The sequence below is a fragment of the Lissotriton helveticus genome, chromosome 3_2 (assembly GCF_964261635.1).
Source record: "Lissotriton helveticus chromosome 3_2, aLisHel1.1, whole genome shotgun sequence".
Taxonomy (NCBI): domain Eukaryota; kingdom Metazoa; phylum Chordata; class Amphibia; order Caudata; family Salamandridae; genus Lissotriton; species Lissotriton helveticus.
In genome coordinates, this window is record NC_136062.1 from 267572725 (window position 1) to 267584904 (window position 12180).

The 12180-nt window shown below is 48.4% G+C and overlaps 1 protein-coding gene across 8 annotated transcripts in view; it reads right to left on the reverse strand.

The window, feature by feature from the left end:
- SLTM (SAFB like transcription modulator) overlaps positions 1 to 12180 on the reverse strand; it is a 340694-nt gene that overhangs the window by 186805 nt on the left and 141709 nt on the right. For all 8 annotated transcript variants that reach the window (XM_078685169.1, XM_078685170.1, XM_078685172.1 and 5 more), the window contains 2 exons: positions 10214 to 10365; positions 6799 to 6967 (listed from right to left, as the gene is read on the reverse strand). In XM_078685169.1, coding sequence (XP_078541295.1) covers positions 6799 to 6967; positions 10214 to 10365 — 321 coding nt within the window. The remainder of the gene's footprint in view (positions 1 to 6798; positions 6968 to 10213; positions 10366 to 12180) is intronic.

The following is a 12180-nucleotide window of genomic DNA, read 5'->3' on the forward strand; positions in this document are numbered from 1 at the left end:
GCGAATTACTAGCAGGTAAGTAACAGTACTAATAGGCTTTGGAATCGCTAGGACTTGACTACTGAACCTTTAGATTACTAGCAGGAGGCCTAGGGAACTCGGGTGCAGAGTGTGCACTCTCACGCGGGATGCGGGACAAAGTCTATGGAAGCTAGAATTCACAAAGTTAGTGTTCACGGGCGAACCCGACCTGGTAGGGAGAAAATGACAGTGGATCCTGACCCTTGGATAGTGAGGCTATGCTGGGACACCGAAGTGCCGAAGTTACCTAGCCCAGGGGCTGCAGCTGCATAGGTCTGAAAAGACGTCGGGAATCCTCGTGCCGGACCAGGAGCCTGGAAGGAAGAAGTTGCTGGCAGGCGACCAGTGAAGAAAAGTTCGAAGGATCCAAGCCTGGATCAAGGAAGAAGGAAACCTGAAAGCAGAGGGGACCAAGTTCTTGAATCACTAGCCAGTGATTAAGTGGGCACCAGGATGGCACCGGGCGAAGTCACCGCAGTCAGGTGAGTGGGCGCTGCTGGGCTCTGCAGTCTCTCGGACCAGCAGGCGTTGTCGGCGACCAGGATGGAGGTGCGAGCTGTCCCACGAAGTTTCTTGCTGTCGACGTCGCGGGACCCAGGATTGGGCAACAAGTCTTGGCAAATGCAAGGCCCACGCGGTGGACCTAAAATGGCGTCTCAGCCGGACCAGGAGGGTCCAGGGTACTTCTCCGATGGAGGGAAGCAAGGGCCAGTCTGGAGCAACCAGACCAGCAGCAGTGTTGTCGTCGGGCGTCGTTCGGAAGGCCACAAGCCAGCGGGCTAGTAGCCAAACAACGCGGTGAGCAGCAAAAAGCAGAAGGGCCCCACGCCGATCGTGGAGATGCTGGGGGGCTACTCTTCGGTGCTGGAGCTGCTCAGGGTTGGGGCTTCTCGGACCCCAAAGCACTCACCAGGAAATTACTCGGTGGGCTTGCTGTGCAGAAGTCGTGCAGTCTTGGCGATGGCCGGTCCCTCGAGGTCTCGTCGCACCCACGGTTCTCAGCTGTGCTGTAGAGGTGGGTAGAGGTCAGATGTGCCAGGGAAGCCGGGTCTCGTCGAGCTGGGCAGTCGGGTTCCGGAGGAAGGACGTGCAGCAGACCGCAGTGTTCTTAGATGGTGCCTGCGGATGCAGGGTGACTACTCCTTAGCCACAAGGGAGAATCTTGAGGAAGAAATCGTGAAGTCCTTTCGGGGAAGGTGGTATCTTGATTCCAAAGATGATCTGATTTGGAAGGGGGCCAGTCTCTACCTTTATCTGGGAAAAGGGGGCTGGCACGCGACTAAGTCCTGCCCTAGGGGTGGGACCAGGAGGGGGGTGGTTACACCCACTTCCTTGGCGGGCTTTTCCCCAGCACAGGGTCTGGAGTGTCCCTGGAACTGGTTCAAGCCAGCCTATGCACAGTGAGCACCGGGGTGCCACGTGCAGTCACCTTCCTCTGAAGCCCTGCCTACCTACAATACACAAAATCCTGTCTGGGACGGTGCTGGCACCGCCCCTGGCAGGAAACCCTTTGTCCTTATCTCCTGCTCTGGGAGGACTCCCAGCAGCAGGAGGGCAGACTTGTGTCTCGGTGGCAGCTTCCATTTTGTGGATGCTAAGGCTCTGTCTGACTTTTAACCGGGTTATAGGTTACATGCATGTCGTGTCCCTCTAGAAGGGTGGAATGCTAACCCCGTCGCCAGAATTGGCGAGGGGTTAGTATTCCAATTCGTATGACACCTTACTCGACATGTTTTGATAAAGCGATACCAGAGTTGGCATTTAACCGCGAGGATTATAATGCACTTAAGAGTATATGGTATGCGATATCGTGGAAACGGCTAAGGGATGGATCCCGAAAGCCGCAGACAGGCTCAGCTCATGCCAGAGCACCATCTCACACGATTCCAAGCACTCTGCCTTCAGGATTGTTAAGGCCTGCCATAGGAGTGACTGATAGGAGATCTGGGTGTCCATTTTAGGGTTAGATATAGGTATACTATATCTAAAGCAAAGGGTGATTACACCACCTTGCCCCAGCTGTCAAGCAGCCAGTTGTGTCAGATTTGGATAGCCATCCAGGGGTGGCAGAATACATGCTGCAGCCCCTGGTAGGCCCTGAGTGCACCTATGCCCTGGGTACCTAAGGTACACTGTACAGGGACTGATAAGGTGACTCAGTATCCAATTAGATATGTACCTAGGGTACATGGAATCCATTTTACAGAGAGAGCAGTAGGCCTGGGGTCCTGAATAGCAGGGCCCCAGGTCAACTAAGTCAGAAAACCAGCAAAACACCAGGCAAAAAGTTGGGGGCAACCATAGTCAGGGATCTACCTTCCTACAAGTGTCCACCTCATGGGTACACCAGCTGGTCAGAGCACGGGTCAAAAAAAAGAAGCTAGCAAACTGTTGCAAGACTTGCTTGCAGTCAGTCTGCTGTTGGGGAGAGAGGGTGTCTGAAAAGACTACTCCATCCACGGATCCATCTTTTGGGCTGGAAGAGAGGAGGTCAGGGAGAGGTTCACTCTGCTTCCTGTTCCTCATTAGTCACCATCAGCATGGTGAGGTCAGCCCTGTCATTGTAGATCTTAAGGCGGTTCACATGGATAACCCTTTTGGGTGTCCTGCTGGTGCCTAGTGGTGCTGGTGAGGTCACTAAGTGACCTCACTTTTTCTCCAGGATAGGGTAAGGGCCACTCCATCTGTCTTGGAGAGCCCTTGGTGTCACTGGCTCCAAAACCCACACCTGTTGTCCAAGTTGAAATTCAACCATGGCAGCTTTTTGGTCATACCAGTGCTTCTGCAGCTCCTGGCTGGCCTCAAGATTCTTGGATGCCATATCCGTGTGGCAAGAGGTCTAGGCGAGAGGCTCAAAGGTTGCTGGAAGAGCAGAAGTATCGAGCAGAGGAAATGGAGGAAGGAGAGTTGCAAGATACCGATAACTTGTTTGATGAGCTTAAAGAAACAAGTGGCTTGGAGTTCTCTCCGGAGTGGCAGCTTTGCTCTGCTCCTGATGTTCCATCAAAGGATGTAGCAACATATCACATGGTTATTAGAAAAGCTGCAGAATTTTTAGACTTGGAACTGCCGACTGCGGAGTTTAACTTTAACATTTTACCGGAGGTTCTCCATTCTCCCTCTTCAGTGGTGGTGCCTATGCTACCTTTTAATGAGGCAATCACAGAGCCAATGATGGAAGTGTGGCGTAAGCCTTTATCGTCTCCTGCAGTTTCAAGGGCAGTTCTTGCGGATACGCAAGATGCTGCTGGCCAGGTGATCCAGAGCGGATTGGATACGGCAGACTGTGGCAAGAGTCCTGGGGTCATCTGTTGCCACTAGGAGGGCTGCTTGGCTGAAAACATCTGAATTTTTACCTGATGTACAGGCTACTTTAATCTATCTCGCTTTCGATGGTTCCAGCCTTTTTGGAAAGAAGGCGGATGCAGCCTTGGAAAGGTTCAAGTAGAGTAAGGCGACGGCTAGGTCTCTAGGCCTACAATCTAGAGGTTCCTCGAACAAAAGATTGAGAGAGATTGAGAGCGATTGAGAGGTTTTGGAAGATCGTCCTTTCGTTCGTACAAGCAGCCACAGCAACAGAATACCTGGTTTAAATCTTCCAGGGGCAGAAACAGTGTAAGAGGCCGTCAAGTCTCCTCCTCTTCCTCTTCCCACCCTCCTCCTGCCACAGCAAAGCAGCCCTAGACTATGTTGGTCCTGTAGGGGGTCGGCTTACTCATTTTCTACAAGATTGGGAATCGGTACATCAGACCTTTGGGTTCTCAATCTTGTAGAAAATGGGTATGCTCTTCCCTTTCGGGAATTTCCCCCAAGGATCCTGCAACAAAGACCACCTACTTCTCCTGCAGGAGGAAGCCCTGACGTTACTGAGAAAAGGTGCGATAGAGGTGGTCCCGGAGCAGGAAAGGGGTCAGGATGCTACTCCCGGGATTTCTTGATACCCAAGAAGGATGGCAGGCTTCGTCTGATCCTGGACCTCAGGATCTTGAACCTCTTTTTGAAACAAGAGAAGTTCAAGATGCTCACCCATGCGCAGGTTTTTAAAGCGCTGCAACAAGTGGACTGGAAGGTGTCGATCGACTTCCAGGATGCGTATTTCCACATCCCAATCTTGAAGTCGCACAGGAAGTATCTCTATTTTAGGGTAGGGTCGCAACATTACCAGTTTGCGGTTCTTCCGTTTGGTCTTACTACTGCACCTCGAGTCTTCACCAAGGTGATGGCGGTGGTGGAAGCCCATCTCAGAAGGTCAGGGATACCAGTATTCCCTTATCTGGACGACTGGCTGATCAAAGCAGAGTCTCCAGAGAAGCTGCTCGATCAGCTGCAGGTTACAACTCAGTTGTTGTACAGGTTGGGTTTCTCGATAAACGTGCCTAAGTCTTACCTGGTGCCCTCTCAGCGCAACCGGTTCATAGTTGCGGTACTGGATACCGCTGTGTCGGGCATTCCCTCCTCCACAAAGGATTCTCGACATACAGGTAATGATTCCTTTATTTTACAATGGAGCGGCCGTTCCTGTCCTGAAGGTCCTTCGTCTGCTTGGTCTGATGGCTTCCTGTATTCTGTTGGTCAACCATGCATGCTGGCACATGAGGACACTCCAGTGGTGTCTCCGGGAGTCAGTGAGGATCTCCAGAGAAGCTGCGGCGGATCTATCTTGGTGGAGCGTGGAAGGCAATCTGTCTCAAGGAAAGCCCTTTCATCTGCCTCCATCGGTGGCCACAGTGATAACGGATGCATCCACCTTAGGGTGGGGTGCTCATCTGGGGGACCTGGAGATCAAGGGTCCTTGGTCTCTAGAGGAAAGGTTGCTTCACATCGACATTCTAGAGTTGCAGGCGATACGTTTAGCGCTCAAAGCCTTCGTCCCTTCCCGGTCAGTCGGTTCAAGTCCTAACGGACAACACTACCGCTATGTGGTATGTCAACAAACGGGGAAGAGTGGGGTCGCATTGTCTGACGGCAAATCATTTGGATCACCTCCCTCACCGGCAGAACCGATAGAGACCGCCTCCCCCTGTTCCGATCCAAAGCCACTGCGATCACCTGCGACGTACCCCAAGTATCATCCTTCAGCCAGACCCTTTTCAACATCTACATGGCACCGCTCGCCAGCACCGTCCGAGTACACCACCTCAACATCATCTCATAAGCCGACACCCAGCTGATCCTCTCCCTCACCAAGGACCCAGCCACCACCAAATCCAACCTCCACGAAGGAATGAAGGTAGTCGCAGATTGGATGAAGACCAGCTGACTGAAACTGGACTCCGACAAGACGGAGGTCCTCATCCTCGGCTCCACACCCTCCACACCCACTAACCATGCACGCAATCTGGGGTTCATCCTGGACTCAACGCCCTCTATGACCCAGCAGGTCAACACCATTTCCTCCTGCTTCAACACCCTCCGCATGCTCTGCAGAATCTACAGATGGAACCCCACCGAAACCAGGAAAACGGTCACCCAAGCACTTGTCAGCAGCAGGCTGGACTACGGCAACGCCCTCTACGCAGGAACCACGGCTACACTCCAGAAGAGACTCCAACGCATACAAAACGCCTCCGCACACCTCATCCTCGGGCTCCCTCGCCACAGCCGGATCACCTTCAAACTCCTCACCCACAAAGCACTCCAACGCCAGACCAGCATACAAACGACTGTCCTTCTACACCCCGAACCGCCAGCTTCGCTCTGCCGATCTTTCCCTCGCCACCGTCCCGAGCATCCGAACTACCACCGGCGACAGATAATTCTCCCACCCCGCCACAAAGGCATGAAACACCCTCCCCTGCCACCTGCGACCCAAGACCTGCTGACCTTCAGGAGACTCCTCAAGACTTGGCTGTTCGACCAGTAGCTGCCCCCCACGCCCCCAAGCATCTTGAGGCCCTCATGGGTGATTAGTGCGCTCCACAAATGCTTGATTGAGGACACTCAAGAGGACTAGTTTCCAGACTATATACCAAGGATGGCTTTACTGGGCACTAATATTATGGAATAGACCCCAATACTGTAGGAGCACATATGCTCATGCATATATGCCCACACCTGGAATATAGTGCACCCTGCCTTAGGGCTGGTAAAGCCTGCTAGAGTGGCGGCTTACATATATCTTAGGCAGTGCTAGCTGGTGTGGCACACAGGCAGTTTGCAATGTCGACTTATTAAACTTTTCCATCTCACAGGGGCATGCCAGATGCATGGGCAGTGGCATGGTCCACGTGAGGGGGGGTCCCAGGGGACCCTCTTCAGCCTCCAGACCCTAGATACCTAAGGTAGCACTTGTTAGGGTCTTGAAGGAGGGTAGCGGCTAGGGCGACTGACTCCAGAATCTGGGGATCACGGTTCGATCCCTGGCACTGGCGGTAGATTAGCCCAGCACCATGTGACTCTGGGCAATAACTTACTTAATCTTCCCGATGGCCCCAAGCGCCTAGAGACCCTTAAGGGTGATTGTGCGCTTTACAAATGTGGATTATTATTATTATTATTATAGTAGTACCAATTGTGGACAGGTTTCTAAGGAAAAACACTGGTACTGGGAATCTGGACAGCAGAACCCAGTACTCTACAAAGTAGCATCAAAATGTAGGCAAAAAGTGCAAGGAAGGGGGTACTGCAACAGAATCCCATTTTCTGAGTGTGCTTTTGCAAGTGTCGCACTCAAGGCGGCTTAACCACACTACCCCAACAGCACTTTGGGATTGTAAATCGCCATATACAAGCAGAGATATTGTACTGTTTATGGAAACAAAGTAACAAGATTCATACCTGTTCAATACGAATACGTTCACGTTCTAAGCGCTCTCGTTCCATTCGTTCCCTCTCCAATTTTTGTCTTTCTATCTCAAGTCGTTCTCTCTCTCTCTGCAAGTGGGCATGGATTTCTTGCTCACGCATTATTCGCTCACGTCGCTCTCGCTCAGCCATCTCTCTACGCCTGTTAAAAGAAATATTCAGATTAAACAAATTGACACAACAGAGGTCTTATGAATAAAGAAATTTCAAATGATTTAACACATATGTAACCGTAGTCGGTCATCTCTAATCAGAAGACACCTTACAAGTGTATTTTTAATGAGTAGTTGTCCAGCTTAGACAATTGTCGAAAAAGGGATAACTTTGCTAGATCAGACCAACGTCAACAATTTGACTCCTTCAAATCAGTCTCTTCCACTGAACCAGATACTGTTAACATGGGACAGAGACATAGCTGTTTGAACAAGCGTAGGAAGCTGGATCTGTAAATACTATTCCAACGTAAGGTATACTGTGCACAGAGTCCATTGGATCCCCAGAAGTAAGGCAGAGGCTACAGTAGATAACTTACTCTTGTGTGGTTGAGCAGTCAGGCTTATCGGAGGGTAGTTTTAAGCATTTGTTGTACACAGGCAAGAAATGTCGCACACAGACGGAATCCAGACCAATTGTTTGATTAAAAAGTTGTTATTTGTTATTCCTAGAACCAAGATTTACTTAGTAGCAGATAAGTGATACTCTCCAAATAATACTTTTCAAAATACGGTGTGCATCGATTGGTTTTGTATAAGTAGTTACTTTGGAGTTTAGGAAACACTTAGCAAACTTTTGAATACTGGTAATTACATCAGCTTACTTTCTGGAATAATTTGTGAGTACATTTTCAATACTGTTCAGTTACTTTCACAGTGCAAGCTTAAAAATGGTACTGCAATACTTTGGGGGAGGCAATATAATACTTTTGCACAAATTCATGCACTTTAGATATGCAAGGTAAGTAACAGTGACACTTTGCACTTTAGCAGAAAAAGCATTCAATACAATCCTATGGATGAAAAGGCAGTGTTAAGTCTGCAGGTAAATAAACTGTTTCAGTAACAGAGTTTGGGAGGCTAGAAGCTAGGTTCCCCAAGGTTCAGGTTAGCACTGCAGGTGCATCACCAGCAGCATTAGGGCAGCTGGGTACAGATAGAATGGTGCCAAGGTTAGCCAAGGGGATTGGTGCACCTTGGTTGGTGGCTGCTCAGACGGGCCACTGTTTTGGGAGACCAGTTCCTAGGGTTAAGGTGGGGGCAAACAGGTCTCAGGTTAGCACCAAAACTACACCACCAGCATCACAGGAGGTGCAGGGTGCATAAACTGTCGGGAGCTCAAGCAATCCTATGGTGGTTGTCTTTGGATTTCGGCTGCAGGGTGGTCCCAGGAAGTCAGCCAGGAGGAGCCAACCGCTGGGCAGGTAAGTAGAGATGTCCCTTGACATCAGGACACTTCGGGATCGGGTCACCAGGATGCAGGGGTGCCCATCTACTTCAGGAATCCCCTTACCGGTCCTGTCACGGTGGAGGGGATCCTGGTGTGGAGGTTGCAAGCATCGCCACAGGGGCTTGGAGTGGTCACCCCTTGTCAGATTAGAGCTCAGGGGCACTGGTGGTGGTGGGTTTGAAGTTCCCCTGCTACAGATTGCTCTTACTGACCGCCTAGAAAAGGCTTTATTTCTGGCAGTGAAGGCTCCCAATCCCAGGGGTCCAGAAACCAGTTTTGGGGTGGCAGGCTGATGTTCAGTCAGGAACCCGCCAGTGGTTGGTTAGGTTCAAGGGTCCCAGCAAGAAGGTACAGTTTTAGTGGATGGAATAAAATCAGACACTGGAATCAGTGCGGGCTTATTATTCCGAGATGTTTTATACCAAAATATCTCAGGATTCAGCAAAGCCATTATGGTACTAGGAAACTTTTACTGGCTAGTTTCTAGACCATAAAACTCAGGCTGGCTTTCCCGGGCACTTGACAAGAATGGCATTAGACATTATAGGGACCCATCTGTTCATGCAGTTGGGTCCACACATGCGGTATAGGGCAACCTGCCTTAAGGGTGACTTACCTAGGCCTCATGCAGTGAAGCACAGGCATGGCACACAGATGTGTGCCGTGTTGACTTTACTTTTAGCTGCATCACAACACGCAGGATGCAATGGCAGCTGTGCATGTTTGTGGTGAGAGGTCTCTGTGGTGGCACAATACATGCTGCAGCCTTCAGAGGCTCTTCCCTGGCCTTAATGCCATTGGTACCATAGGTACCCCTTACAAGGGACCTGCAGGTAGACCACAGTTGTGCCAATTGTAGAAAAATGTTGGGCCTTCATATACTAACGAATACACTGTTCCCATCAGCGCATACCTTTCCCACTAGATAGAGGCCTGCTCCCACTAGTCCAGCGGTAGGCACAGGCAGAGCGACCTTGACAAAGAGATAGTGTTTTCGGTCTCAGGATCAAAACGTATCCTTCTGAACCTTCTTTGTGTAGTTGCCTCCATCTGGAAATTTCCAGTCTGGTCGTGCCTTCATTGGTTCTGAATCGTACGTAATGTATCACCATTTTTGCTGATGTCAGTCCCTGTTCAATAATCCATCAAATGGGCTCAGCTGTAACGTATCTTAATATACTTGGTTTGTATTCGCCTGACCAACTATTTTTATGGAAGGCTGAGAGGTGGTCACGAGTGACCCGGGTGGCCCTAATCTGGTCACTTCCTTCAACCTGTCCCAAGATCAAAAGCATCTTGGCATAAGACGCTTGATTATTTCTCAAATGTTTATTTTCCACCCGTCCTTCCCTGATAGGAGCTATCTGGGCCAGGACTCCTGACCTGGATTGAGATTGGCACCACTTCTTTTGTTCAGGGATTTACAGTTCGGCTATCTCCTTCCTAATGACACTTGATGTGTTAGTGGCCATTTGTCAAGACAGTCAGGTTTGCTGTAGAGACTTCTGCTAATCCATATTAGATGGTACGAGCAGTATGATTTGAAGCGAGTACTCACTCTTCAAGGGTTGCATACTGTCATAATTAGCAAAACCTAAAAGGCTTTGTGAAAAGTACTGAATCGGTAGCAAATCTCCAGGTTTGTATGGGAGGGTGTAGGAAAAAAGAATGGATATCAGCACATAAATGTGGCACTTATAGGAGTCTGTCTCATTTTTGGAGGCGGAAAAGTCACAGGAGTCCCGATGGCACCACCAGACGCTGTGCAGGAGTTATTTCAACATTTTTCAGATCAAGGCGAATACCTAAGGAGAATCACATGGTGATGAATGTGCTTTTCACAAGTAACATCATTGGCAACTTTGACTATTTGGAATGCCATAAATCGAGTACCTACACAAAGCTCAGACAAAAATAAAATCGAAATGTGCGTTCAGAAACATACCTTCTCAGTTCTACAGCACGGCGAAGTCTATCAACACGGTCCAAGTGTTCTCTGATACGATATGCTTTCAGCCTTTCAAATGGCATGATCATTTTTTTACCTTGGTACTCGTACTTCATATTGCTTGAATAGGACTTATTCCTAATTGGCTCCTAGGGAGAAAAAAGACATTTGTAAAAGACCACTAAATGAAAATTATTCGCCGAAGAGTACATTGGTGAATACATCTGTAGTTCTAGGTTACCCTTCGTCCTTAAATACATGACTGGCATTTGCACCTCCTTGTGCTAAAAATGGAAACTGCTATATACGCAGCAGCATTACTTAACAGTGAAGATTCACAACTGATTTACAAGAGGGCAATGACCAACAATAGGGACCAAGTCTTGGCTACCATAGACAGCTGAGCAGGATAGACTTGTGTCACAACCTACAGCCCCATGTCAAATAAGCAATGGAAAATCATAAATGCGAACTGGGGAGATTCCACAAGAAGGAAGCCTTAGTCTAAAAAACAAATTTTTTTTTAATTTAAAACCACCTATGGATTCATTTAAGAATGCCAGAAACAGATATCCTGGTCCATACCAACCAAACTCAACCGGAAAAAAAACCCGTGTTCAAGAAAATAACAGATGGACCTGGGTCTCAAAAACAAGGCTGCAACTCAAAAAATGTGATCTAGGTGATCATATGCTCCTGCAACTTTAAATATGTACGGGTGACAAATGCGCTGACGAGAATTACAGAACATTAAATCGTCATTGGATGCCAATGAGAAACCATTGTATTAACCAAACACTATTGCGAGAGAGCACAGATCGGGACTTGGTGTGGCATGGTATGGAGAAACTGAAGACTTTCCACAATGATATGACAAAACCAGTTACATTTAACAATATTGGGTGCATAAACTCAGATCTGATGCCACAGGATTAAATAATTATATTCCCTGGGGCAATATTAATACTTAAATACACCACTGAAATTATCTCCTCTATTCTCAACAAGGACAATAGGCTCAGCATCACTTTACAGTTCACTTTGAGCAATATATCCAAATGACTAATATACACAAGGCCAGTGTAAGCACATTTAATCTGTTGAAGGATACTATAAGGGTACATCGACATTATTACTATTTCTGTACGTAGATGGCAAGTTAGACACATACCAGCGGCTAGGTCTAGAAGCACGGTTGGGTGTACCAGTGTGGTTAGGACCCCATGCAATGCATTATTTTAAGGTAAGGGTCTCAGGTGGGGTAAGAAGGAACTGTAGAAAGCAGCACACTCGGGCCTTGTGGAGAAAACATACTGCACCAATTGTTTTTCGGACTGCACTTCATATATTTGAGAGTCCATCAAGACGTATGATGCTTTTTGGAATGTTGGCTATTTTTAAACATCAGTCTCTTACTAGAAATATTAGCATACTTAGTTGGTAACATGCAACAGTTAGTGACATGCAATGGGTACCATTAGTCTGTGGTATCATTGCTGCAGGAGAGTGCCCCTTTTGGACATGGTCACCCCTACTTTGACTAGTAATGGATACCATTTTGACAAATGGATTCCTGCTATCCAGGTACCCAGTGCCAGATCTTTCCCTAATACTGTACAATTGTTCCCCCAATAGGCAATACCTTTAGCACCTCCTGCAAGTCCCTAGTAAATCAGCACCACTGGTAACCACTGCTGATAGACTAAAGAGCAAGTATAGTGCCACATTTAGGGAACTCTTCACCACACTTATGTAAACTGCCATTGCAGGCTGCGTTGGAAGGTGCAAACAAAAGTGAAGACACGACATGGCACACCTTGTGTGCCATGGCTATAGACATTGCATACAATATATGTAAGTCACCCATACAGCACTAAGGCAGGGTGCATTATATTACATGTCTACAAGAGCAGATATGCTCTGATGTCGATTCTTGGACATTGCCAGTAAACAGGGAAGCCATC